Genomic DNA, 26,613 nt, shown 5'->3' with positions numbered 1-26,613 from the left:
CGGCAGCGCCCAACAGCGTGAGCCGGGCGGCTGCTGCAGGGAGTCCTCGCATTGTCACTGGCATTGCGAGGCTAGGCACGCCTCGCCGCGAAGGGAATCTGAACCGGCCGGGATGGGCGTGAGGGACGAGGTCGGGACTGGAGGGTCTCGGGCGGCGGTGGAGCCCTGGTGGTGCGCCGTCGACATGTCGACTCGTACCTAGGCCGGCCGGCTAGTGAGCAAAATCGATACCAAGACCCCTGCGCAGCAGGGATCGGCCGGAGGACGTGCTGGGGGCCTTCTGCAGCAAGGGTTCATCGAGGAGATGCCGCAATCTTGGGCGCGTCGATCCTATGGCACCATGGCGGGCACCGCGCGCAGTCGCCATCATTTGCTGGCGGTGGCATGTCGCGATGGTCAGCGTGGCTGGCGCAAGAACCGCCGTGCTCGAGGGTTGCTGCGAGAGCAGTGTGACGGGATGGCGCCACGCAAGAGAATGCCACCGCCGATCTGCCTGTGCCAGATGGTGAAGCCAAAGCGGCGAACGCCTCCTCCTCGGGGTGCTGCCAGGATGCCTTGGGATGGCAGAGGTCCGCGTGGGGATGCGGCGGCGGGCGAGACCCAAGTAGCTCAAAGCGGGTGCAAAGCGGGCGGTTCTGGCCATCGATAGTGGCCTGCGGTGCTAGAGTGCAGTGAGGACAAGTCGCGCCCTTAGCGCGAGCGAAGGAGCGGCCAAGGCGTCACGAGGCAAGCCGGGACATGGCGCCACTCTCTGGAACTTGCCCACTCGGGCACTCGACGGCCGCACGCCTCCTCGTGGCCCGCCAGCAGTCGCCGAACTGCAGGCGGATTGACCCGTTTCCAGATGGGCAGTCAACAAGCAGCATGAATCTGTGCGCCGCGTAGCGTGACGCGGCATTGCTGTGGCCAGACCGGGCCAGGGCCAGCGGAGCCCGCTCAATCTTTCAGGCTCGTGTTGGACATGGCAAGGGCCAGCACCAACTCCGCAAAGGGCATCTTCCCAGGGATTCCCTTTCTGGATCTCGTATGGTGGTGTGGTGCCAGTCCAGGGAGCCGGCAATAGCTGGGACACCGACACTCTCTGCTTGGCGCTGTCTGCTAGAGTGCCTGAAAGGAGGTAAGCTTAACTGAATGTCTCAGCAGCTTACCCGACATTGGACAAGAGCTTACGAAGTAAGGTAGTTGTTCGAAAGTTCCCTTCAACGGTGCCCAGGCAGGGCACGTTGCATGGAGAGTCTACGAGCAGGGACGCATGGGCGGACGGATCAGATCCCTGCACCCTGCTCAACTCTGCTTATCTGGAGGGCAGGCAGGGTTCTTGCTCTGTGGATGCTCCCGAGCTCGCCGAGTGTCTCTCTCTTCTGGACATGGCATGTACACGACAAGGTTTTACTCCTACATACAGTAATTCCCAGTCGCCCTCAGGCCCATCCTGCCGATGGCTGCAAGACCAGCCGGCATCTGCACCTCCGCCTACTTGCGACAGTCGTGATGTGGTGCGTGCCAGGGAAGCGCAAGACAGCCTATCGCCTCTCGCCCTGAGCGACTGCCGCTGCCTTTGTCGCCCACAAGAGAAGCTCTGTCGCAATCGGCCTGGCCCAGCACGGAATCTGTTCGCGTCACCCGACCAGGTTGCGTGATGGTAATTATCTGCAGGTTCTCGATCGGCACAGCGGGACGGGGTGCGGAGAAATGCAAATGCAAGTGGTGTGCTGCTGCTGCAAAAAAAAGCCACACAAAGGCACGCACGTGGGGGCCGCCGCAGCTTGTTCTGCCAAACGCGGCTGGCCAAACCCGTTTGGTGTGTGTGCATGCAAGCCCCGGACCACCAGCAACCACCATCAAGCGCACCCTCCAATCACACACCAGCCGCCCCCAGCTCGTCATTTCCTGATACGATGTTGCCTTTGTTGCTCGGCAGTTCGACAACCATGGAGGGCACAAACTCCCAGGGTGGTGACTTGTAGTGCCTCTTCTATCGCAACCGGGCTCAAAGCTCTGGAGTGACCTGTTATGTAATGTCTCATGAAGACACTCGCTCGTTGGGGACGGCAACTTCTCAAATGTGCTCAAAAAGGCATGGGTCTCACATCAAGGGCAGAGAGGATTTCTCCAGGTCGGTTCTTCAAAACGCGTGCCAAAACGTGCGCGGCACCTCCGTACCAGGTTCACCACATCGAAATCTAGAAGTTGGTTTCCCCAAAGCTTCATGACAATCCAAATGCTCCCATGATGCGGTTGGTCTCCTTTCTCAAGACTCAGCTTCGCTGAACTGAGCTGAACTGAACTGAATAAGCACTTGTTTCTATGGTACAATACTCCAGACATCCCGTAAGCATACTATGGAAGCCCTAAGTGATCGCTACGTAAGCCCAAGACCTGTGAGCAACATAGCGCCGGCTTCATAGTTGCAGGATACAGCTTGGTGACAAGATCTCTGATCTTCAGCGCCTGCTTGGCACGACTCTCCACACCACGCGACTACAGCTCAAGATTTCTGCATCAGCCAGTCATAGGCCACACCAGCCAGAAGCGTAGACTTCTTGATGGATCCGTTCCCCAGAGGAAGCGACAGCAACTGCTGCTGCTGCTGCTGCTGCTGCCAGTCGCTGGGCGACGGCTTCAGACACGCGATTGACATATGTGTAACGACGAGGAACCCGCCACGCCTTTTCACGAGCATCGCCGATCTTAGCAGCCGGGCCGGTCCGCAACTCGCGGAGCAGGTTGACATTGAGATCTTGTGATTCTTCTTCTAGCCAGACATGGGTCAAGAACCTGCCGGAAGAAGACCTCTGTACCCTCGGCGGAAGGCTCAAGTCAGAAGCTCATCCAATGGTAGCAGTCGACAGCCCTGGCTTTGGTGCATTCTCTGAGAGACTTTGGCGCGCTCACGGATGCCGACGCCCCGAGGGTTAGATCGCGTTCAGATTCAGACCCTCGTCGGCCGTCTTCTCCTCGGTTACAATGAGCGCGAAGTGGACTCCGAGCATTTGGGTCCACGTCAAGCATCCAGGGGTTTCCCTGGGATGCCATGCCTATATGCTACATTGTTCTCTCTCACATCAGAACAATCGCGCCTTCATTGCGTCCTCGTAAAGCGGCAAGGGCCGACCATGCGTGGAGTCAAAGTCAAGCCACTCTTGTGTCCCCAAGCCCTCAAAAAGAGCCATGACATCAGGGCTAGGTCTCCAGTCGCCAACCTGCCACTGGACCGTCGGAGCTGTCGTCCTTGCCTCAGCACCACCGCCATCGCCATTTCCACCACGACTGGTAATATACTTGACACCCCATCTATGGGCACTATACTTCGCATACGGCTGCTCCTGCCCAGCGTACCCTTCCTCTTCCTCGCGACTATCCGATGGCGCCCACCACAGATACGCAAACAGCTCAGCATCCTGCAGGGACGGCATATTCGCTTCCCTAACTGCCTGAGCGAATCTCGCCAGTAATGGCTCTATCCTCTCCCGGTGCGGTTCTGTACGGAACATGTCCTGCAAGATATCCACCTCGACGTCGCCAGTAGGGAAGTCCTCGTATTCTTCATCGACCTCCTCGTCCTCGGGGATATCGTGTTCGCGGGGATAATCTCTATCCTCGGAGATTTCGAAACCCCCTTCTTCGCCGTGGGGATCTTCACCCTTGGGGCCGATGAAGAACCACTTCCCATCCGGACGGAGAGGGTGGAACTCGATCCGCAGACGCTGCATTTTGGACCACTGCCGGTGCTGCTGGTGCTGCTCCACTTCCAGACCAGCACCAGCAGGCGCAGGAGCAGGAGTTGGGAATAAATCCTCAGTGACCATGGCCCTCAAGTCCAACCTCTCCAGCTGTCCCGCAAGCTTACACAGTCCCAGGCTGACTGGGTCCTTGTTCTCACCCTCCACCAACCCCACCGACGTCGCCGCAGCGGTCGGAGAGATGATCAAATTCGGCCTCCTCTCGCTCTGGTCTTCCTCGGCAACCTGCTGCGGTGTCCAGAAATGCATCAGGACATTCTTCAACCCGTTCGGGATCCGCCCGCCCCGGAGGAACATCTGCTGCTCCAGAATCGCGTTGCCGAAATCATGCCTCGCGTCCCGTAACGGTCCTTCCCAAGGGCGGGTATAGTGTTCCCTGACGACTCTGCTGGAGTGTGCAAAAGATAAAGGCCGTTCCCACATCCATGGCAGGATCAGCGTGTGCAGATCCGGCAGCTTGGCGGCGAGCTGGAAGGGGATTAGCAGGGATAGCGGCCTGATGCGGTAGTCCTCGCTGGTGTTGTTGTCGCCGCCGTCGTAGGTTTCGGTGGATTTCAAGAGGAGCTTGGTGATGGAGGGGACAGTGGGTAAAGTGTCTGGGGATGACAAGGTGAGGCGACGGGAGTGGTATTGTCGGTGGTCGCAAAAGGGGAAGATGTCAAAGGATTGTGAGGCGACTTTGAGCTCTAGAAACATGCCTTCTTCCGGCAGGACTGATGTTGCTGGTGAAGTGGATGATAATGATGTTGATCGTTGTGGTGGTGCAGCGTCGGTTGTTGTTTGATCCCCCAAGGCGAGACTAAGCTGCGAGAACAGCGCGTGTAAGCGGGATGAGATGTGCGAGCTGACATATGCCGTCTCTACTGCCGTCTCGTGACATGCCAGGGAGTCCTCGGGAGGGTTTATCAGGAGTGGCAAGCTGATTTCATGTTGCAGGTTGCCCTTCAGCAAGCGAGCTCGAGGGACAAAATCTAGGATTGCGCTCTGAGCTTGAGTCTCGTAGTCCTCATCTTGTACCAGGAAGCCGCCCATTATGGCTCTCCCCGTGTTGGACTCGTCACTTATGTGAATTATCTTGGTATGTGGTGGGACTGGGAACGGACGGTCGTGGTGACGAACAGAGGCAAGGGGCAACTAACTACACTTAGACAAGGTACAGGACAAGTTATGGCGCTTGAAGTCAGACACAAGAGAGTACAGTGGGGCCGGACACTTCGACTTCAAACCAGAGTACATGGCCCCGCCTGAAAGACACCTAAAGCGAAGCTCACCTGGGCTGTCCACAAGCCTCAAGTGTCCACCGGAAGGTTTGTTACAACGACGTCTTGCCGTGGCGTATGGATATAACGAGTCTTCTGTTCCCGTGTAACAGAAGGATGGCAAGATGGCCAGAGGCGCGCTGGCTGTCTCCACTTGCAGAAATGGAGACGGTGCGAAATCCAGGTCAGCCTCGACTACGACATTTGATCCCCGATGGACGGTGTAAGCAATGATTGTATTGCGATACAACTTCCTCTCCACTTGGAACCCCATGGCAATGTCGGCGCACGTCTTCACTGCTGTGAGATAGATGGTGAAGCATTCCGGGTATGCTAAACGACGATGGGCCTCTAACATCAAAAGGCCGCTCGTTTCGTGCCTTGAAAACATTTCAGTTATCCACAAAAAGGACGGTAATGATATGCAACAACAAAAAAAGACTGAAGAATGTAAAAGAACACGTACAACACCGGGGATTCGCTGGTCGTCACCGACCCAACTACTAGTCCGGCGGTATCAAGCTTGTGTAACAGGGGAGCGGACGGGACCCTCAATTCTCTTGATCCTATGGTCGTACGTGGTAGGAGAGTCTCTTGTAGAGGGATATAGAGGATCATGCTGTGCCAGAATGTCGACCTCGTTACCTTGCACGGGCAGATTTGCAGTGGGTGATGATGCCTCAGACCACTGTGACCAGGGCTTTGTTCATCCGTGTTCTTGGGTCCTCCCCGCTGCCCTTGATTCACACGCAGCGAGAGAGTCAGCGGTGGCTGCTTCTGCAAGTGATGAGTCTCGTGCAAGGTTGTGCCGAGATTGTATTGAAGGTGGAGGAGGCAGCTTGCTAAGGTCTGAGTCTTGCGTACTCATGGACAGGCGTAGTCGTAAGCAAGGCAGAATCGAGCAAACGTATGCAGTTGATTTCCTGGGGTTTCATGTCAACGGAAGCCGTGTCAAACCAAGACACCAGTCGAAACACAGTCTCCATCGGACGGATGCAGCCTAAGAGAGTCAATGGTTCACGATCTGGATCATCCACTGCGAGGGCTCGCCAGCATTCTCTCCGCACCTCCACTTCCCAGGAAGTTATCCGGACACGGATTTCTGGCGAGATAGGCCCTCGAGACTGCTGATCTCATTGCCATGTACTGACTCCCTAGGTATGGCATGCGGCACAGAGGCACGAGGCGTCAGCCCCTTATCGCCAGCATGTGCAAGGAGTGTATGCTCGGCGCGAAATGAGGGCCACTGAATCCTGGGGGGTGAAGCAGAATGGAGAGAAAGGTCCCAGAATTCTCCCCTACAGCGGGCCCTGACTCTTAGGATAGTCACGTGAAGGCATGTTGCAGGCGCTGTTGCGCAAAAGAGCCGAGGGGAAATCATGAGCACTCTCACTGTCACAGATAATGAGGCTACGGGCTTCCCAGGAGGAAGCCACTCGCACAAGGTGGCTCCGGCATTAGCTCTACAGGATCCATGGTTCCCTGTTAAGCAAATCGAGGGAGTGAAATCTTCGTTGTCGATATTGGCTTTGAAAGCAACGGAATTTTTCGTCCCTTATCCATCACGAGCCAAGAGAAAGTCTCTCGAACATACCCAATAGACCACCTGCACCTGGAACGCAGCGCTACCTAGGTTGAAAAGTCGCCGCTCGTCCCGCCGATCAGAGGCTCTACAATCAAGAGGCTGAGCACGTAATATTTGAGTAAGCATAGTCGAATGCTTCCAGATACCCTATCATCTGGATGACAGCGGCGCAGACCACCAGGATGTGCATGAATGAGTGGGAGCTGCACATGTCGAATTTTCCAGGCCACCAACTTTCGGGAAACCTCATCTGTTCGAATCAGGTGCGTTAGGACCAAATACTCTCCTGTACGGGCAAAATGGGAGACTCACTGCGTAAAGCCCGGTTCCAGATAGGAGGCAGCCTACCTTTGCTACCATGGTATAAGTGAAGGCTTTTTTGTTCATCAGGTCTAGCCCGAATATATCGAGCCCATGAATCAAGGGCGCCACGACGGACATGCCAGTCGCCACGAACGCTAGTGTTCGCATGGAGCGATACTTGTGGCTCTGGAGCTTGGGATGGATGTTCGTGACGATGGTAAATGCCCCGAAAACCCCAATCTGTTGATCTATGAAGCCAGTGTTAGATCTAATTGCCAGTCCTGGCACAAAAAAAGCCGAGCTAATGGAGGTCAACTAACCATAGACCAATAAATATTGCGTAGCGTATTCTCACACCAGAAGATAATGTATACTCCCAAGACAATGTCACCGACTATGAAGGTCCCTATGCCGAGCATATCTAGTCGGTGGTAGAAATGGTCTACCGTGTAAGAGTGGTTCATCAGAGTATGATAAAGGGCCGAAAATGTATAGCAAGTGGTCGCCGTAAGCATAAAGAACGAGAAAGTAACAAAATCGGTGCTATTAACATTGGAATATTTGCTAGAAAGGTACTGCAAGATATACCACTCGCCGAGGAGGAAGACAATGGCCGGAATGAGATGGGAATAGATGTTGACCGTCTCGTTGTGGAGATACCACCAACTGCGGAACGAGGCGCGAAACGAGCCCGATATGGGCCGGTAACCGTGGAGGATCCACTGATTATTGTCGTGTCGAAACCATTCCGGCATCTCATCGAACGAGAGAAGAGCCGGGCGTCCTGCCTCACCGGGCCCGGATGCGTCGTCTTCAATTCCCTGCCCTTGGCGCGCCTCTGGCTCCTTGGGCGGAACTCGGAGACGGGGTGCGGACGCCATTTACTGTCGCGCCTGGTGATGTGTAATGTCTAAAGGCCGGGATTCGAGAGTGAGTAAGAATGGAATCGAATAACTGCGTTTTCTACTTGCTTCGTAGTCCTTTTGTGTCTTGCGATGTTGGAATGCTGCTTCTCTCTTCGGTTGGTTGGGCTCGCCAAGTGCCAGCCTCGCTTGTGACCACATGACAGGGATCCGGTTTCCCTCGAAGTTTGCTATTTAGCTTGCGGTATCCAGCTTGTGTAACAAGGGAGCGGACGGGACCCTCAATCCTCTTGATACTATCGTCTTACGTGGTAGACTGAAAGACTCGCAGGGTTTATATCATTCGAATGAGGTGTTTAAGGGGAGCACGAAGATGTGACACACTCATGAACGATGGCAAATAATGGTATATTCGGGCTAGAACTGTCGACTTTTGGTGTGCACTCGCCTGTGAGTGGTTCGGTCACTCACCCTCGTCACCGAGTCGCTTGTTTCAGAACCCACGAATTAGTCCCTGCTGCCATCGAGTTAGCCTGCTTCGGATATAATGGTTGGCACAGGAGCAGTTATAGGGTACGACGACTAGCAATGCATGGTTGAGCTAGAAGTGCTCACCTCACCCCAAATCACATGCACTACTTTTCTGGCGCCTCGATTGTCATGCTCCTTTCCGGCTCACTTGGTAAAGACCTCGCCTCGTCTGTGCATGAAAGGACAAGAATACATGCAATCAGGCACTTTGATTTTATACATCGCTTGAACAACTACTCGTCATTGCCACCCTAGATCGAAATCTCCATAAGACCATGATTGGAAGCCTTGATTTGTTTGCGACACGGCAGACCCCCCTGGCTAGAACCTGTCTCCGAACTCGAGCCGTCTGACTACCTCTGTTTCCAAATCTCCAGTAGCTCAATCGATCTTATGGAATCTTGGTGGCTTTGGCCAAGTTGACTGGTCCGTAGATGGACACATTGTTCCATCAACGAAACGGCTTCATCTTTTCGCCCCAGGGATTCTAAGGTCATCGCCAGGTTGTGCATGCCTTGAAGAGTATCTGGGTGATCAGGTCCGAGTTTCCGCGTCCTCATTTCCAACACTGCCACCTCCAGCTCCTCTGCTTCCTTTAGTCAGCCTTGTGTATAGTATGTCGACGCTAGATGTCCCATGCTGTGAAGAGTATCTGGGTGATCTAGGCCGAGTTTCTGCTTTCTCATCTCTAGTACTGCCAGTTGTGGCTCCTCTGCTTCCTTGTATCGGCCTTGGTCCGAGTAGGTAGATGCTAGATTTGCCATGCTGTGAAGTGTGTTCGGATGATCTGGTCCGAGTTTCTGCTTTCTCATCTCTAGTACTGCTACCTCCAGTTTCTCTGCTTCCTTGTATCGGCCTTGGTCCGAGTAGGTAGATGCTAGATTTGCCATGCTAAGAAGCGTGCTCGGATGATCTAGTCCAAGTTTGCGCGTCCTCATTTTCAATACTGCTACCTCCAGTTCCTCTGCTTCCTTGTATCGGCCTTGGTGCGAGTAGGTAGATGCTAGATTTGCCATGCTGTGAAGTGTGTTCGGATGATCTGGTCCGAGTTTCTGCTTTCTTGTCTCTAGTACTGCTATTTGTAATTCCTCTGCTTCCTTTAGTCGGCCTTGTGTACCATACGTCGATGCCAGATTTTCCATACTGCCAAGCATATCTGGGTGATCTGGTCCGAGGTTCTGCTTTTCAAACTCCAGAATTTCCAAAAACAGCTTCTCCGCTGCCTCCCAATGACCGTTTGACCAATTTGTAGTGGCGCATAAATTCAAAGCGTTTCGACACAACCTATGTTGCCGCCCTAACATCTTGAGGCGATGGTCTACTGAAGTCTGGGCCATCTTTTGCGCTTCACGATGCCTCCCGATCTTGGTAAGGTACCATGCCATTTTGTAGAGGATCTCAGTCCAGATGATCAAGGAGCTACGCTCTGCTGGCTGCTGCGTCGATGCCGCGACTGCGTGTGGCAAAAGGATCCGCCATGTTGCCCAATTCTCGTAGTTCCCGTTTGGAAGCTTGGCATTGAGCCGTTCGACAAACTCTGACCTCCACTGCTGTTGATGGCCTTCGTCTTCAAGCCATCTTTGCGTAGCTAATTGTACTAAGCTGTGCATTTCGAATGTCTTTCCGTCATCGTTCGTGGAAAGTAACGAGAAGTCATGCAGAAGGGCAATATCATCCTCAAATTTGTCGACATCCTCGCTCGCGTTTGAATTCAGACCTTCGGTATCCCATTCGTTGGTGTCCCCGTCTTCATCGCTACTTGAGTCGCCCAGAATCACTTCCTGTCGCGCTTGGTGCAGATAGTGAGTCATACCATTCTCCTGGTTCAAGGGCCAGAGGATGTCCTGCGGGATGCCCTGGCGATCGAAGAAGCTCATGAGCGAAAGCAGCTCGGCTGCAGATGGCCTAATTTGCTGGATTTGCTTGAATGAGATTTGCCATGTGATGATGATCGAATTCTTATTCTCGGGATCCCGTCGAAACCGTCTGCCGCGAACATCACGCTCGAGAAGAGAAGCTCTTTTCCGGTCGCTTTGTGCAAACTTCTCCAAGTATTGCTGCACGGAACAAAGAGGAGCTCTGTTGGCGATGTAGGCTGTTGCTTGGATGATCGCTAGCGGCATGTACTCAAGTGCGGCGGCAAGTGCTTCGATGGACTTTTTGTCGTTCTTAGTTCCCAACTTCGTCTCAATGAGACTGATCGCCTCTGACCCACCCATGGGATCTATCTGCACGATATTGGCTGGCTCGACCAGATCCTCGACCGCGCGCTTGCTGCGCGATGTGACCAGGATGGATCCGTTCTCGCAGTTGGGGAGATAATCGAGGAGCCGCCTCGTTTTCAACTGACTAGGATTCCGAGTGTCGCCAGCTTTGCCAGGAATGCCAAAAAGGAAGCTCGGATCATCGACATTATCAAGAATCAGTCTCCATCTTCTGCCTGTCCCGCCACGCAGCCAGTTGTGCACAAGCTCGAAGATGTTCCCATTAGGATCCTGCCGTCCGGGTAGCTCGACGAGGCCTGCTACTTGGCGGAAACCCTGCTCATATCGGGCAGCGTTGCTTGCGTGTATCCAGAAAACCCAAGTGTTGGGGAACTTCTCTCGAACCTCGTGCGCATATTGGATTGCCAATTGAGATTTCCTGCACAGTGGTCAGCTGATTCCCTTACTAGTGATTTGCTCAAGAGACATACCCAACACCAGCCGGGCCCACGAGCGCGGTACTTGAGCCAGGTTCAGCACATGAAATGTGAATGCGATCAAGCAGGTCCCCTCGCTGAATAAAGTCTCTGTCCCGGGAAAAAGGGATGATGGATGATGTTTCTGGTATTTTGCCCACTTTTGAGCTTTCGGCTTGCTTCAGGCTGTTTCTGTCGCGGGCGAGAGAATTACGTGCACGCTGTACCGATAGACGCTGTGTCTCCTCGTGTATCTGATTGATGACCCCAGCAATCCGGGCGCGAAATGTGCTCTCTGTTACGTTCTGCGTAACTTTATTCCTACTATAAGCTTCTGCGTAGAGTTTTATGATAGAGTCGTGGTTCTCATGTACGCGTTTGAGCAACTTGAAAAAAGCTTTGTGCGTCGAGGGTTCACGCCGGGGGGAGAGGATCTGGAGGCTGGTATTTGGGAACATTGGTAGGTCCAATGTAGCCGAGTTAAGGGTGAGCAAAATTGTTCGGGGCACATCTTTGACGATGTCCTTGTCCAGGGTGAGCAAGCCAAATTCGGTGAGCACATGGTGGAAGTCAGGGTGCTTGTGGGACTGCTCGACCAGGTTCCTGATTATTGCAACAACTTCGTTCCTTGGTCGACTTCGATGCTGTCTGTATGCTTGACGAATTGACTCCATGTATCTCTTGGCAAATCGCGTTTCCAAGTATTTGCAAAGCCTGGGCGATACGCAGATGATTGCTTTGTCGACCGTGCCCACCTTACCACCATCGCTCGTGCGCTTGAGCCCTGGTATCAGGCAGGCCTGGTTGGCGACGATGTCATGACACGAGTCATAATCGTCTGCACGGCTCTCGAACGGCGGTACGGGATTGCGATCTGAGAGCGTGGAAGGACATAGCAGACGGAGTCGCTCGATGATCCATCTTGTGGTTTCTGCGTGCGCGGGCACGTTATCATGGGGGTTTGCGGCGGAGTCGTGTGCATACACCACAAAGCAAGAAGCGCCCCGATGGAGTAGATCAGTGTCTCGGAGGGCGTTGAGAAGCTTGCGAAAAAGCAGCTCATTTGCTACGCATCGTTGTTGTTTTGTAAGTATTGACAACTCATTGAACGCCGGAAACGATGGTAACTCCAGTGATCTCACCTTTTTCGGCGCTGAGTACCTTCCTTCCCATTGCAGCCACGAGCGAGGAAGTGATGTGATGAAATGAGAGACGCCCTTTCGGGCCGAGAGTATTATGTCGCCCAGGCAAAGAATGAAAGCAAGAATGCACAGAGAATAGCGGCAAAGGACCTGGTGGGGAAGATGTCGCATGGAAAAGACGAAATGCTAGAGACTTCGTGTTGTCGCTGCCCAAATTGAGGGAAAGAGGGAGAAGACGGAGGCCATTGTTCGTGGTAGTGATGGCACGCCAGGATATCCAGCCTTGTCAGGCAGAAGGGCCAGCTGACTGCATACAGTCCCATGCATGCACAACGCCCCCTCTCCTGTCCCCCGCCGATGTAGTCCTGCTGTGTATCTGAGGCTGCAGTGCAGCCCCTCTCCGACGTTGGCGTAGAGGTCAAGACATGGTTCAATCGTCGGGCAAGAAGGGACATGATGTTCTCAGGCTCCGGTGAGGCATCATAGATCTTACCAGACGTTGGCTGGCATATCTTGCCGTGCTTGCAAGCAGGTGTGCCCAGAGCTTAGCGATTCGCGCTCCGTCAAAGACAAGCCCAGCCGCAACCAGCTTTAGATAGCTGGCAGACCCATTGTGCCCAATGAGGCGGTGCTCGCAGCCTTGCTCTACGACACGACCAATCACATGCCGTGTCTCCAGTGAGTCCTTCTGCACATGGGATGGGCGATGGGAGAAAGCAATTGTGTTGGTCGGAAAGCCTAGAAGCCCCTTTCCTGAAAAAGGGGGCATCAAGCATGTGGACTTGACAAACTGTGTGAATATCCGCAGACTAGGAGACTATCGTACACTGAATAGCGCCAGCGTTCTGTGGCATCGTCCCAGGCCTTGACCTCACGAGCCCGTGCCAATGCAGCCTGCCAAAAGCTATCAGGACAATTACCTGGAGAAATCACTCGGCAGCTACACCCCAAACGCCGACGCGTAGATGCCCTTAGTGGCGAATGGAGATACCGAGGGGACGGCAATATACTGGAATTATGACGAACTTTCTTTGTTTGTACTCTACCCAATCTTTAGAACAATACATGAAGTGCGAATACCCCTTCATGTTGTCTACGGGACCTTGTCCTAGCCTAGAGATTCCATTGTGGATCCACCATCCAGGTGTAGCAGTGATTCTCCAGGACGCCTCCCTGCTTGCCGTAAGTGTGGTCGCAGTTGCACGACAAGGCAGTCTTGGCCAAATACATGTTGCACAGCTTTCTATCGTAGTCGAAGCGACAACCATCCTTGACTTCCAGCGACACATCAATCGACACCCACCCAACACCTCCGTTGAAGTTGAACTTGGACGTGCTGAGCTTGTAATACCCAGGACCCATGTCGTCGTCCTCGAGAGAACCACAGAAAGCGTCTGCGGCGTAGAACATACGTTCCTGCTCCGTCTGTTCACCACTATTGAAACACCTGACGGCATTGTCATGCGGATCGCCCAGGATATTCGTTGGTGTCGGCGTGGGCGGCGCGGGAGCCGTTGCGGTAATATCACGACCCGGCAGCTCGGGGTCTATGTCCAACAGGCATAGCGGCTCTATTTCGGCATCTTCGTTCACTGTCGTCAGGCTTCCACCCCAAGCCCAACCGTAGCCATCCGAGCCTGCGGTGTTGGTGTACGGCTTTGGAGGGCAGCTTGGATCGTCCCAGTCGGTGTAGTTGCACAGATTCGTCGTTGGAGAGTTCAGTGACCCATAAATGACCTGGATGATTCCTGCCAACGCGACCAAGTCTACACCATTAGAATCTCCTCCCCCGCGACCATTGATCGTGGCAGTGGAGGGTGTGGGAAATGGGACGGTGGCCGCGGTCGTTGTCAGTAGGCCATCCTCGCCTCCGTAGTAGACGAAGCCAGGCCAGATCGGAGTCGTGGCTAGGACTGGAGTAACCTGTGTTGTTTGCGCACGCTTGTGTACTCCAGGAGCACCATCCATGGTGATACTCATGGGCTCAAAAACCCACTCTGTAATGGTCAATGGTGGCTTGGTGATTGTGCTTGTCCATGCCCCCTGGCTAACGGTCACCAGGGGATAGTCGACGACATTGGTTGCTCCCTTGTACGGTGGGATCTGGACGTAGCAAGGGGCTGAGCATGTGAACGCAGGCTGGTCCATATCCCAAATCTTGCGGTCGATCCAGACCTTTTCGTCGAATTGGGTTTGACCATCACGGCCAACATCGAGCACACTGATCTGCGACCATCTGGGGTGGCCCTCGACGTTGAGATTGTCGATAGCCGGGATACCTTTCCCTTCCATGACTGCCATGTATTTGGCGCCAATTGTAATTAGATTCTGAATTCGAATGTTGGAAAAGTTGTCCTTCAAGAGCATCAGAACTTTTTGGCCACTATGGCTGTCAATGCAGCTCTGTGTATACGTTGTAAACCACTGTATATATGTCAAGGAGCCCAGTCAGTTAGTTATGGAGGTCTTCTTTGTCCAACGTCGATCACAGGCGATGCGATTTGTACTAACCGAGTAGATACCAGCGCTTGCGACGAAGATGTTCTTTGACCCGGTTATAATGACTGACCAGGACTGATCACAGCCACTGAACTCGTCGCCAGCAGTACAGGAGTAATTCGGATCACTAGGAAACTGGCCAACGACGTTGGTGAAAGGAGCCGGGGGGGTTGGGTTTGGCTGGTAGTAGGGAGACTCTGTCTGGAGCATGCCGGCATATATGTTCGCTGCGCCATAGAAGTTGTATTGATAAAACACAGCATGCTCGGAAGCTGTGCCATACAGCCTATCATCATAATCAAAGTTAGTTCTCGGCGGAGAGTCTCACATTAATCACTTGAGTGGAAACAAAAGAAAACTTACCAAGTAGGCTTTACACTTTCTATCAGGAAACCACGCGCGATATAAATTGAGGTCTGCACCATCGGATTACTCTCGCTCTTTAGATCAGGGTCACTGTATGTTATTTATAATTAGTTGCCTGGTAATAGAAACCACATCTCTATGCCTCTTTGTACGCAAATATGAAACGACGGAGAACTTACTCAATCATATGATCCGCTCCCCAAAGCCACATGTTCTCAAAGTAGCCAGATGCAGAGGGTGTAAGATGCATCATCAGACTTGCTGCTGAGCACTGGGGGTTAACACCGCTCGTAACTGGGGGACACTCGGCGGGTGTTAACTCGGTTCCGGTAGCACCTCCGATGCGTACGTGACAATCCCATAAGCCTGCTGCTCCAGGACTCTCTGCCTCTAGATTCCATTCGATCAAAATAGCACCCGCTGTGGCTCCACGAGTTGTGAAGATAAGATCTTGTATCTCTACGGTGCCAATATCTCCTGGTCTGCCGACCCGAATCAGGACCTTTGGATTACTAGCGAGAAGATAAACCCTGGTTAGCTATAATGCTATGCCTAGCTTGCAGAGATAACGAACTAGAAGAAAAATGAGACGAAAAAAGGTTGCTCACCTAGCATCGGAAAAATAGGCGCCAGAAGCCACTAGCTGCGACCATGTTTCTCCGATAATCTTGACGCCTGGAGGAATAGTGATTGTTGAAGTCAGTATGTACGAGCCGGCATCGATAAAGAGGATCTTGCCAACACTTGAGAAAACCGCAGTCTGGAAGGCAGTAGTATCATCTGTAGAGCCGTCACCCATACATCCGAGGTCCTTAGTATGCACAAACATGGAGACGTCCTGATCCTCGTATTGGGGTCTGGGACGTTCATAGTAGTTGCCCTGAGAGTCCAGGAGGGACTGGTGTCTGCGAAACTCTCCGACCTTGCCGCCATTGGAGAAACTGCGCGCGCTTGCGGAACCCTCGTAGACGGGGCCAATAACCCATTGGTCGATGGTTGAGGACGCAGGCAGGAGTGTGGCACCAGTTGTGTCGACAACAGCGGCACCCACTCCAGAGAGGGCAAGGTTCTCTAGAACAAGGCCAGTGCTTCCCTGTCCTGGGGTTGCTGTGATGGGATTGAGAGTAACCATGGTTTGAACATTGGTGAAGGAGGAGTCCATAATTGAAGCCGATCCGACTGTGCAGGCAGCGCGGTCAGTAAAACGTTGCCTTGAAACGAAGGAAGCACCTCGAGAGAAAGAGCGAAGTGATGACTTGCTGTTGCCTACACCGCCGTCGCCAACCAGTTTGAAGCCTGTGCCCACATTGTTCATAGTAATGGATCTCCAGACCCAGCCCCAATCCCAGATGACCTGGACACCCACTGTACAGCCATTAAATGTAAGGCGCTGTGCTGTAAACTGCTGCTCGCCGCCTTTGATACCAATGCCACCACCTGTGAACGTGATATCAGAGATTCCACCGCCGCTGCCATTCTCTGCGAACATGCCGATCTGCTCAGAACCAGCAGCTGCAATGAGCTCAAGGTTCTGCGTACTTGTCGCCTGTGCAACTTGGTAGTGGAGACACGTCACAGTCTGGCCTGAAGCAATCTTTCGGATATCGATGACGATATTCCGTATCTGGCGATAGAAATTGGCCGTATTGACGTAGTATCTGGGGCGGAGATTTAGGTTAGCATCTGGAATAACAGATCTCAGGCGAAGAACCAATTTACTCAGGATCTCCACCGTCCGTTCCCTTGCCTTCCGAACCGGTGTACTCGTCATTGGATAGTACACCTAGGCCGACGAAGCTGGATGCAGCCATAATGATTGGGCGGTCGTTAGCGTCACCAATGACCTGCGTTCCGTAGGGCATAGCAATCGTTGAAGAAACCAGGTACGTTCCCGGTGGAAAGTAAACAATAGCGTTCTTCGTAGTTGAACCATTACAGCCCTTGCCACAGGCAGTGCTATTTGTCCCCATGGCCTTATTGATGGCTTTTGTGTCGTCCTAGTTATCGGAAGAAACAAGATATTAGCGAGCAGATACGAAAGAGGATGTGAAATCACGATCCGCAATGCCATCCGCAGTGACTTACCGTGACACCATCACCAATCGCGCCATAGTCGAGTACGTTTCGGAACACGACCTGCCCTCTTAGTTAGTACCAGTCCACTTTATCCTTTCGAACAATCATCCATCGACAACTCACATGGTTCGGGTCGTCTCCCCATGGCACAGTACCTTTGCGAGCAAGACTTGAGCGTTCCCGCAGTTAGTAAGACATAGATCAACATGGCAGTAATTACATCAGCGCCAAGAAAGACTAAGAAACACTTACTGTTCCATCCAGAAGGTTCCGGACCGGGCTGCTATCCTTCGCTTCGAAGTACTGTTGAAAGAGCCGACCGATGCCTCTGCCTCAGCCACGAGAGCTGCTGCAGCCGCAATCTCATCCGTAATTTCCAAAAGTGGTGGGGCAGTCTCTGCCGTGGAATCACGGGCAGTCAGCCTCTTCGATTTCACTGTAGTGTTGCTGCTTCCGCCGACCACAGTGCCAGGCTTCAGGCTGTACTTGTTGCGCAGCGGATTTGCAACACGCGCCTTGTTCAGCTTATTGGCTGCGGCCTGTGCCTTCTTGACCGTCTCGCGTGCGGCCTGCAGGTCGTGAGCTGTGGCTCTCTTGAGCAACGGGGTTGCATAACCGTCAGCTATGCTCCGTGCTCGAGGTATGGAAACGAAGGGCAAGGTTCTCGGAAGCATGTAAGTGGCGTTCTGGGTCGTGCTGTTGAGGCCAAATGCGGCCCAGGAATAAGGCGCCACCGTGTCGTAAGGCAGCAAATCCCGCGCCTTGGGTGCTGCTGAAACGTCCATCTATTCAGAACATCTAATTAGCTTGGGAGCTAGTCATATAAACTGATGGATGCAAGGACCCAAACACTTACACGTGACATATCGGCGTGTATGATAGTCTCAAGAGCCTCACCGGCCTCGATGAGGGCCCTGCGCTCTTCACGTGAGAACGGTGGACGAGTATGGCGCAAATGAGGTAGCAAGGTGCCGTGGGTTTGGCGACGCCACACTTCGGTGAACGTCTCGACCAGATGGCCGTCTTCAAACTCTTCAATGATGCGGGCAGCGGCTCCGTCGGGCCCGTTGTTTGAGTATCTGAACTGAAACAAGACGATGGACTCCCCCCCGTCATATCCGGAAAGATCTTTGGCATGTTTATGCAGCTTGCCACGGAGCTGCGAGTGTGCAGAAGCTTGCCCTGCATGGTCATCCAGATATGTCAGCTGTCATCTGTGCAATTATAGTATTGTGCTGCTTGGTGCAACAATCATGTTTTTTCTGCTCACAATTTTGTTCTGCCCTGGCTCTACCGCAACCCATTGCAGCACATCGTGTCTCGGCCGCGCTATTCAGAGAACTCCCGCTTCCACCTTCAACCCTGTCAGTCGTTCGAGTCAGCTACATTACCCCGAGCGAAAGAAGTCTTGGGGGTTTGGTGGATGCTATGATTCAGGCGAAGCGAGAGTTATGACTGACCAAGTCGCTGGAGGAAACTCGTCGCATGTATACGACATGTTGGATAGATGGATGATTGGCCCAGATATAGTGCTGATATGCATGTCCCTTATGTGCAGATTTGGTCGGCCATTGACATTTGGGTCCGTATCTATTGTCCACCACATGCCATCATGTCTCATGGGTTTTTGTTGGACTGGCTGTCCTCGCTCAGGACAAGAATGGTGCCTCTTCCACGAGTCCGGACACGATTGATCGCGCCGGTCTTCCTTGCGAGCTACATTCATATCGTACCCGAACTCTGTGTTGCTGAGACCGTTCACAGGGTGTAATGTCTGGCCTCGCGACAGCGTGTAGAAATTATCCGCATTGGCGCAAATTTCTCTCATGTAGTAGCAGTTGTATTCCAAATGCACTGTGACATCCTCAGTCCTGATCACGAGAATCGGCAAGTCGCCTGAGTTTGGCGTGCTGTATTTGCGAGATTGTCAGTACTGTCCTATGCGGAACGTGGGTTGTAATCAGCAGAACTGGTTGACCCATCCCTCAGGCGTTCCGGCCCAAGTCTTGCCCTCCCAACTATCCGAAAGGAAGAGATTGCCCGCAGGGGGAAAGGGCGAGGAGACTCACTAGAGAAGATCGCCAGTGGTAGTATCAACGTCATAGTCTTGACTGTACTGTCCCAGGACGGTAGGCGTGTATAATAGACCGCTCAACGCCGCAAATGGCAGCCATGCTCCCAACTTCACCATGTTTTTGGTCGACCGTTAGACACAGCTACGGGCGTTGCTTAGCAGGATGCGGATCGAACAAGAGAGTGTGAGGATGTGCAAACGGGTCACTGAAGGACTCTTGTAGGGCATCATATGGTCACACGGCTACGTTCAATCCAATTTCTCTCTTTTCCTTTTTCTTTCCCCCTCATGCACCTCGTACGGTGCTCTTGGGCTCGATACGAAGCAAGTCCGCTCGTTAGACCCGCCACAAGAACTCACGATGACCGGTTCCACACGAGCGCACGGTAAAGTGCTTTCCCATTATCAGAACTTGTTCCATTCGCGAGAAGTGTCAAAGCCCTCTGGACCCCTGTTTTCGACATGGCTCCACTGTTGGTTGTTGGTTGTTGGTTGTTGGTTGTTGGCGCTATTCCCACCCACTTATGCAAGCCTCCTTCCGTGCGAGGTCCCCTGTTTTCGGCATCATCCATCGGATCCTTGCCAAAGGGTCCGAGGGGTCCATGAGGTCGTCGTCCTGCCTGCCGGGTGCGAGTCAAGAGAGAACTTTTGTAGTCCTCCGCGGTTGGACTCTGATCCTTTGACCGCTGCTCCGCTCTTAGCACACTGCAGACAGGCACGTTGCCGGCCAATGTCCGGTCCGAACCCCTGACGCAGCATCGCGATGAGGTTGCAACCGAGGAAGTCCAAAAAAAATTCATCGTGAACAAATGGCGCCATGGCACCCGGCGGACGGGGTCTAACAGGGAATGGCGCGCGAAGTGCAATGGTGGAACAGCGCTTGTTTCCTTGCAAGCCTTAGCCTCGCCATCTCGGCTCAACAGAAAAATCACCTGATATTGCCCGCTTCCGCCCAATCATCCAGTTAAATTTAGTCCAAGGCTATCGAGATGGGATGAAAAGTCTGCAATCAGTCAGGGGTGCGGAGCGAGACACGGTGAGCTCCGGATTGCCATATGACAATCGTGGACTACCCTTTACGGCATCCACGCATAACTCCCCGATGTTGAGGGTTGCGGTTCAGCCTTCAAGCCCCGATATCTTGCTTGGTTCGGTATTTGCTCTGGTCTTTCCGATGGTCTTTGTCAATCGACTTTTGCCCTAACATCACATCATCATCTTCTTCTTCTTTCTCTTCTTCTTCTTCGACAGCTTTCTTCTTTTTCGACAGCTGAAACCTTTTTCGAAATTGAGGTATTCATATCATGTCAAAAGTGATGACACTGGTACCGACTTGGCCACGTCGCCTCATCTGGTTGGGCGTGGTTTTGTGCCTGACCTCGGCTGTCCAGGCCGATGGAACATGCGAGCCCGCGTACTTCACTGCCGGCGACTACCAGAAGAGGCAACTGTCTGTCTCAACTGCAAGTTCATCTGCCACCCTCAAGACCTCGAGTGCTATCGAATCAGCGCCTGCGACCTCTACCTCCTCGCTTGTCGTTATCAGTCCTCTGATCAATGGCGAGAGTGCCAACCAGGGCCAGGTTGTGTGCCGATACACAACGAACACGGCGGATAAAGTGCTCAACTACTATACCTGTACCGCTCTGGCTGATCGTTACGGTATCTCGGTTGATGTATTCTTTCAGTTGAATCCCATTGTTAAAACGGATTGCAGTAATCTGCGTCGCAACACGGACTATTGTGTTCGAGGATGTAAGAAACAGCTTCCAAAAATTCCTCACAAATTCTTCACATGCCTGAAAGGACTTCCACTTGCTCGTCCAGAGACTAATCACACATTTCCTGATCACTAGTCATTGAGCCACTAAGAGCCTGGGACAGAAAATGTGGCCCAAAAAATGGCAACGCCACCTGTCTGGGAACCCAATTTCAGTGCTGCAATGCAGACACATTTACCTGCGGAAATTCCCTGTATGTTGTTGACTACCGGCTCTAGTTACCTCGCTCTCGCTCTGTAATGCATTACTGACAGGTTATCCGCGCACGGCCCCCCTTGCTTGACAGTGAAGATTGTGCCGATGGTACGTGCTACGAAGGTGCTTGTGCAGGAGAGACCATCTTCACCACGAACGGCGATTGCGGCCGCAACCACGGTTATAAGCGATGTGCTGGCCGATGGGGCGACTGCTGCAATAGTGTCGGGCGCTGTGGAACAGGGCCAGACTTTTGCTCATATGGCGAGTGTCAGCTGGGTAATTGCAGCATCCCGGAACTCGTGCCGATGCCAGAGACTATGTTCTCCATGAGACCTTTCACAGACACAACGTCCGCTATGGACTTAGGATCGTCAACCACATCGACTCCTTTGTCTACCACCACAGCTGTTAGGGGAACTACCACGACCACGAAGCCCCCTACCACGTCTATTTCGGGCTATGACTCTCTGCCTTCATGCGGCAAGACCTGCTTCAATAATATGCTGGGACAGTACTCAGCACTAGGATGTGCCGCCGGTGACGCATACTGCCTGTGTAATCACCCGGACTTCAGCAACGGTCTTCGAGACTGCTCCAACGGCGCCTGCGGCACTTCTGTAGGAAGTACCGTCATCTCTGTGGGCAGCGCGTACTGCTCTACCGCTTTTGCCACGCATACAACTACCGCGACGGGTTTTGCAGCTCTGGCTTCCTGCGGCCAGACCTGTTTTGACAATATGGTCGCGCAGTACTCGGCGCTCGGCTGCTCCCAACCTAATGCTGCGTGTCTGTGCAAGAACCAGGATTTTGGTAATGGTATCAGAGACTGCTCCAATGGCGCCTGTGGCACCGATGCGGCTCGTCCGGTTATCTCGTATGGAAGCTCGTACTGCGCTTCTGCTACGGCGGGTCATTGAGTGGGAGCAAACTTCGCTTGGTCGAAGAAGAAGGGGTGAAAGGGACGGAAAAAAGAGGTAGTGCAGGTCAGACTGAATGAGGGTGGACAACTTTCACGAGAAATACTGCAAGTTCTGCTCAGTGTGTGCGTCAAAGGAGTGAGGGTCTTGGTCAGGCGGCGGGCGTACGCTCAAATATTTGATGTTGCTTTCCATGAACTACTGCGCACGTAAAAGTTGCACTACTATATTTACATCAGTCTTGGAGGAACTATCCGATCTCCCTCAATCCAGTCTCGTTTCCGTACGATTTCATGCCGTGGGCCGAGCGTAACCATCCACTCGACAGATTCTGGGTTCGTTTCTCCCATGTACGGTTCCACTCTCTTTGCGTGCATGATATCGTCATAATGTTCAGTCAGCCAGGCATGAACAGCTAGAAGAGTACCCCTGGATTTAGTATATTACTCATCAGACAGACGTTGGGGAGGAACTCGCTCTTAAGAAACTCACTGGTAACGTAATCCCCTATCGTAACAAACTCATTTGCCGAAGAGGACGCGACTGTCACCTTCTGGCCAGTCTTTCCAAATGGCCGATCCTGCCCACAGCAGCGCATGAGATACCTCGTGCCTTGGTCGGCTTCCCGACGACCGTTCCTCTCGCTGGCGGTCGCAATCGGTCGTCGTCGCTCGTCGTCGTCATCATTGTTGTTGCTACTAAAGTCTTGGGACGAGGCATACTCGCCCTCGTCTTCATCGCAGAGCTCTTTGTGAGTCCGGACCCAGGAACGTTCCAGCTCCTCGAGGTCCAGGCAAGAGACATTGATTGAAGAGACGGGAGGCTTTGTCATGGGCAGCTTGGCGATTTCGTGCCATGTACCACCACCACCACTGTCCGACTGATGATCCTCGCTGGCTGGCGTGAAGAGCGGTGCGAGATTGTCTTCTCTGTAGGGAGCGCTGGAGACAGAGACACATGCCGGGAAGGCGCCATTGAGGTACCAAATGAGGCGATCAGTATAGCCGGAATTGTAACGGACCCAGACATTGTCTTGCTTCAGTTGTTCCCATGAGCGGTATGGGGGGTGGTATGCCTGTGGATCCTCCCGTGGACGAGGCCGCGGTGCTCTTTGCTGGGTAGTCATAGCCGTAGATTTAGCGATGTTGCAAAAGACTGTTCGTGTTAGCTTGTCGTTGTGATCACATGTGGTTGATGCAAGCAGTAGGCATGAGGAGAATGGGGTCCTTATATAACTCCTTTTGGTGGAGAATCGGAGGAGTCAAGACCCTTCGCAGGGCAAGGTACCCCTGGTCGGTGGCGCTTGCACAGTTTGGCAGACTAGCTCACTCCACTTGGTGACCCTGCACACGGGATGAGCGATGGCAGTGGGCAATTGTGTTGGTCGGAAAGCCTAGAGACCCCTGCAAAGAGGGCATCGAGCAGTAGACTTGACAAACTGCATGAATATCCGCAGACTAGGAGACTATCGTACAACAAGGGTACAGTGAATAGCGCCAGCTTTCTGTGGCGTCGTCCCAGGCCCCGCCAGCCCAAGTCCTGCCAAAGACAACCAAGGAAATCACGCAGAGAAATCACTCGGCAGCTGCACCCCAAACGGCGGCGCGTAGATGCCCTCACACCGCGTCCCGTCTGGCGGCACGACCCCAGCCGCGAATAGCTTAGCAATGACCTTGAACTGACAGTCGCTCGCCGACACAAAGCTCGTGTGCCCGACCGCCACGCTCTCCACATACACCGCCGCGCCGCCCCCGCCAAACGAGTCCCGCACCTCCTCCGCGTTCCGGCGGCTGCTCTCCGGGTCGGCTAGGTTGTTCAGCACCACCACCTTGGCCCCGTGCTTGGCCAGCTCCGGCCCGGACGCCACCAGCGGGCCCCGGTACCGGTTCGCTGCCCGCACGCGCCACTCCTTACAAAACAGCACGTTGCTTCCAAAGAACGGTGCCACCACCGGCGCCCGCACCTCCAGGTCCGCGTAGTACACGTCAAACGCAGCTCTCGAGCGCAGGGGCCGCGCCGCGTCGATGCACGCACCCGCCAGCAGCCCGTCAAACGGCGGGTCCTCGGTCAGCATGGGCAAAGGGGGCGGGGCTCGTAGGTCAGGTTGGCGGTGGCAAAGGGCACGAAGCCGACGAGCTGGCCCGACTCGAGCTCAGCCAGCACGCCCGCGAGCACGGGGAACAGCGCGGGCACAAACAGCGACACCGCCGTGACGTACTTGAACCTGGACCAGGTGAACCGCACCTCGGGCGGGAAGTTGGGCACGCTGAGCCCGGCGTCCCCCTTTGCCAGCAGGTCCGCCTCAATCTTGTTGAAGCGCGCCCGGATGTCGGCCAGCGTGGTCGAGCTGCCAGTGAAGTTGCAAGGGCTCGGCCCATGCGGGTCCGCGTGCAGGCACGTGTACAGAAACGCCGAGAGCGCCGTGTTCGAATCCTCGACATTCTTCGCCTGCGCAGTGGTCGTCGTGTAGTCCGGCGCCACGGCCTCGGGGGCGTCGAGCAGAAGCTTGTCGATGTATTGCGGGTACAGGAACGCCACGGTCGAGGCGACCACGGAGCCCGAGGTCACGGCCCAGAAGCTCAGCTTTTCCTGACTCATGGCCTTCATGACTGTCACGTGGTCCACGGCCGCAGCGTAGCTGCCTCCATAACTGATCGCGCGGGCGGCGTGCTTGCGGCAAGACCGAGAGAAGTTGCGGGCGCGAGCCTCCCAGACCTCCGTGATCCCGAGGGACGAGCTCAGCAGGGGAGGTTCCGGAAGAGCAAAAGCCTGGCGCTCAGCCTCCGAGGCGAAGCAGTTAATGGATGGCGTGGACCAGCCATAGCCACGGTAGTCGATGGCCAGTAGCTCGTATCCCGCCAAGAGAGTCGTGTAGGACTCGCCGAAGCGCACGAGGAAGTTCTACGCATGGGCAGGGAGCCGTCAGGCGAGTGTCTCTGCTTGTGTTGTATCTGCGTGCAGGTAAACAGGATTTTGACTTACTGTGCTCGATGCGGACCAGCCGCCGAGCTGGATATGCACGGTCCCCTGTTGCTGGGCTGGCATGCTCTCATTAGTCCGACGATAAGGGAGCCGGATGATGGCAATCTCGACGCGGTCTTTGCAACGCTTGCCTGACACCTTGGCCGGGACCTGCCACAATCATTGTCGCCAGCATCGGTTAGCCCTGTCGATGGCATCGCGGACAAATTTGAGAGGACTGAGCAAGCTTAGTAGTTCTCGGACCGACCTACCGACAAACGAGCGCACTTGAAGACATCATAGCAGTCATGCCACTCGAGTTTCTCGCTGGGTGTGATGCCAGGAAAGACGGCCGGGTCGACTTGGCGGTTTGGCACCGGCGCCTGGGCGAAGACTTGTGTCACCACGCTCAAGGCCGACAAGGCCCACAGGGCCGTGTTGGCATATGTGGAACGCATGACCATTATCGAAAAGGTTTGCTTAGTATTGAGGAAGTTGTCACTTGTGCAAGTAACTCAAAAAGAAAACAGGTCATATTCCAGGACTACCCACGATGCAGCGGTCGACTGACTCGATATTTATATAACTTCCTTTCTCTGCAGCAGTAAACCACATTGTTCCAGGACATCAGGCCGACAATTTAGGATAGCGAAAGAACCCCCGGAGTTCCGTGTAAGTCTGGCACGCACGAAGACAATGCTGGAGGAGGCTGAAAGAAACTTAAAAAATTAAGCTTCTCAAGCTTCTTTCTTCCCCAGAAAAAAGGGAAGCGCCACGTGGGTGTGCTGCTGCACGGCTCAGCCGCTTGGAGAACAAGGCGGCTCCCCAAAAAGGTCATTACCGACAGCCACACCACGGCGACGTGCGTGTTGACGATGTCAAGAGCTGGAGATCATTCTCGCCCGCCATCAGCTGCTGCTGCACGGTCTCGGAACTCATTCTTTAGCCATGCATGGCCATCGACAACCTCCCGCTCGGATCAGCCTCCACCAATCTGGAGCTCGACACTGGATGCCTCAGCCCTGGATAGTCTGTGTGCAAGTCGCGCAACGCCTTTCGGTACGAGCCAGCTGTTCAGGTGCTATACCACTTTTGCAACGCAGAGATGCCCGCTCCAAGCAGATAGGTCTTGGCATCTGTGTTGCGGCGCCGAATCTTCCGGGGCATGCTTCGAGATGGGCTCCCCCTCTTCGCTTAGTGAGGCCAATGATGCTTGCAGATCGTGGCGGCTTGTCCGGAAACATCTGGCGCGAGGCCGTGGGTGTGTGTGTGTGTGGTGTGATCTATCCACGAAAGCCACCGTATCTGGGCGATACATCTTGATTCCGTGGTTCCGAGATATATCCCCGATGTATACTGCGCCTCCTCGCTCCTGCAATGGAAAGCGAGACTGCATGGTCAGCCGTCGGTGCGGGCAGCTGCTCCTGTTGGTGAAGGCGAACTACTCCATTCGGGTCCGCCCATTAGGACATACGTAGCGGTGCTCACGTGGACAGGACGCAGGGCTGTGCGTCAAGAACCGGCTGAGGAGTTGTAGCCCCGAGCGGATGAGGCACTCGTAAATTGCCCAGAGATATCCTAGGATGCTTGTGCAGTAAAACTTGTCATAGCGGACAACACCGAACCTTCCGAGCA

At 54.0% G+C, this 26,613-nt stretch overlaps 8 protein-coding genes across 8 annotated transcripts; 3 read left to right on the top strand and 5 right to left on the bottom strand.

The window, feature by feature from the left end:
* Positions 1 to 206: 206 nt before the first annotated feature.
* B0I36DRAFT_432802 (uncharacterized protein) lies at positions 207 to 1,640 on the top strand (the record flags this gene model as incomplete). Its single annotated transcript, XM_046162646.1, has 3 exons — positions 207 to 505; positions 992 to 1,117; positions 1,406 to 1,640. Exons 1-3 carry the CDS (start codon positions 333 to 335, stop codon positions 1,638 to 1,640), a joined length of 534 nt encoding a protein of 177 aa, XP_046010360.1. The 5' UTR covers positions 207 to 332.
* A 1,425-nt stretch (positions 1,641 to 3,065) lies between these two features.
* B0I36DRAFT_351076 (uncharacterized protein) lies at positions 3,066 to 5,393 on the bottom strand (the record flags this gene model as incomplete). The annotated part of the gene is made up of 2 exons (XM_046156980.1): positions 3,066 to 4,714; positions 5,015 to 5,393. 2 exons carry the CDS (start codon positions 5,391 to 5,393, stop codon positions 3,066 to 3,068), a joined length of 2,028 nt encoding a protein of 675 aa, XP_046010359.1.
* Positions 5,394 to 6,557: 1,164 nt separating this feature from the next.
* On the bottom strand, positions 6,558 to 8,248 carry B0I36DRAFT_412988 (hemolysin-III family protein; the record flags this gene model as incomplete). Its single annotated transcript, XM_046161986.1, has 4 exons — positions 7,211 to 8,248; positions 6,900 to 7,130; positions 6,734 to 6,837; positions 6,558 to 6,672 (listed from the first exon to the last, which is right to left on the bottom strand). The coding sequence occupies exons 1-4, from the start codon at positions 7,769 to 7,771 to the stop codon at positions 6,558 to 6,560; spliced, it is 1,011 nt and encodes a 336-aa protein (XP_046010358.1). The 5' UTR covers positions 7,772 to 8,248.
* A 463-nt stretch (positions 8,249 to 8,711) lies between these two features.
* On the bottom strand, positions 8,712 to 12,251 carry B0I36DRAFT_140146 (uncharacterized protein). The gene is made up of 3 exons (XM_046148353.1): positions 12,107 to 12,251; positions 10,980 to 12,030; positions 8,712 to 10,927 (listed from the first exon to the last, which is right to left on the bottom strand). Exons 1-3 carry the CDS (start codon positions 12,135 to 12,137, stop codon positions 8,884 to 8,886), a joined length of 3,126 nt encoding a protein of 1,041 aa, XP_046010357.1. The 5' UTR covers positions 12,138 to 12,251; the 3' UTR covers positions 8,712 to 8,883.
* Positions 12,252 to 13,102: 851 nt separating this feature from the next.
* Positions 13,103 to 19,268, bottom strand: B0I36DRAFT_292189 (pectate lyase superfamily protein-domain-containing protein). The gene is made up of 14 exons (XM_046151768.1): positions 19,117 to 19,268; positions 18,508 to 18,957; positions 18,318 to 18,409; positions 17,876 to 18,229; positions 17,300 to 17,816; positions 17,171 to 17,216; positions 17,057 to 17,107; positions 16,691 to 16,968; positions 16,232 to 16,629; positions 15,580 to 16,150; positions 15,151 to 15,483; positions 14,969 to 15,061; positions 14,618 to 14,891; positions 13,103 to 14,530 (listed from the first exon to the last, which is right to left on the bottom strand). The coding sequence occupies exons 1-14, from the start codon at positions 19,236 to 19,238 to the stop codon at positions 13,220 to 13,222; spliced, it is 4,890 nt and encodes a 1,629-aa protein (XP_046010356.1). The 5' UTR covers positions 19,239 to 19,268; the 3' UTR covers positions 13,103 to 13,219.
* Positions 19,269 to 20,437: 1,169 nt separating this feature from the next.
* Positions 20,438 to 22,017, top strand: B0I36DRAFT_375369 (uncharacterized protein; the record flags this gene model as incomplete). The annotated part of the gene is made up of 3 exons (XM_046160363.1): positions 20,438 to 20,876; positions 20,978 to 21,095; positions 21,189 to 22,017. 3 exons carry the CDS (start codon positions 20,438 to 20,440, stop codon positions 22,015 to 22,017), a joined length of 1,386 nt encoding a protein of 461 aa, XP_046010355.1.
* A 415-nt stretch (positions 22,018 to 22,432) lies between these two features.
* B0I36DRAFT_351072 (uncharacterized protein) lies at positions 22,433 to 25,442 on the bottom strand (the record flags this gene model as incomplete). The annotated part of the gene is made up of 5 exons (XM_046156979.1): positions 22,433 to 23,172; positions 23,305 to 23,360; positions 24,236 to 24,918; positions 25,000 to 25,149; positions 25,251 to 25,442. 5 exons carry the CDS (start codon positions 25,440 to 25,442, stop codon positions 22,433 to 22,435), a joined length of 1,821 nt encoding a protein of 606 aa, XP_046010354.1.
* A 278-nt stretch (positions 25,443 to 25,720) lies between these two features.
* B0I36DRAFT_140113 (uncharacterized protein) lies at positions 25,721 to 26,613 on the top strand. The gene has a single exon (XM_046148352.1). The coding sequence runs from the start codon at positions 25,854 to 25,856 to the stop codon at positions 26,454 to 26,456; it is 603 nt and encodes a 200-aa protein (XP_046010353.1). The 5' UTR covers positions 25,721 to 25,853; the 3' UTR covers positions 26,457 to 26,613.

The sequence above is a fragment of the Microdochium trichocladiopsis genome (genome assembly GCF_020744255.1).
Source record: "Microdochium trichocladiopsis strain MPI-CAGE-CH-0230 chromosome Unknown B0I36scaffold_7, whole genome shotgun sequence".
In the NCBI taxonomy this organism is placed as follows: Eukaryota; Fungi; Ascomycota; class Sordariomycetes; order Xylariales; family Microdochiaceae; genus Microdochium; species Microdochium trichocladiopsis.
Note: the sequence above shows the minus strand (reverse complement) of the source record. Positions and strands in the feature narration are given on the sequence as shown.

Bases quoted from the DNA above. Each gene is read 5' to 3' on its own strand.
- B0I36DRAFT_140146 (XM_046148353.1), bottom strand. From the start codon at position 12,137: ATGGGAAGGAAGGTACTCAGCGCCGAAAAAG. The intron at 12,031-12,106 runs GTGAGATCACTG...AACGATGCGTAG, and splicing joins GGTACTCAGCGCCGAAAAAG to CAAATGAGCTGCTTTTTCGC. The intron at 10,928-10,979 runs GTATGTCTCTTG...ACCACTGTGCAG, and splicing joins GTGGGCCCGGCTGGTGTTGG to GAAATCTCAATTGGCAATCC.
- B0I36DRAFT_292189 (XM_046151768.1), bottom strand. From the start codon at position 19,238: ATGGTGAAGTTGGGAGCATGGCTGCCATTTGCGGCGTTGAGCGGTCTA. The intron at 18,230-18,317 runs GTGAGCAGAAAA...ATGACCATGCAG, and splicing joins AGCCAGGGCAGAACAAAATT to GGCAAGCTTCTGCACACTCG. The intron at 15,484-15,579 runs GTGAGCAACCTT...TCTTCTCGCTAG, and splicing joins GCCTATTTTTCCGATGCTAG to TAATCCAAAGGTCCTGATTC.
- B0I36DRAFT_140113 (XM_046148352.1), top strand. From the start codon at position 25,854: ATGTCAAGAGCTGGAGATCATTCTCGCCCGCCATCAGCTGCTGCTGCA.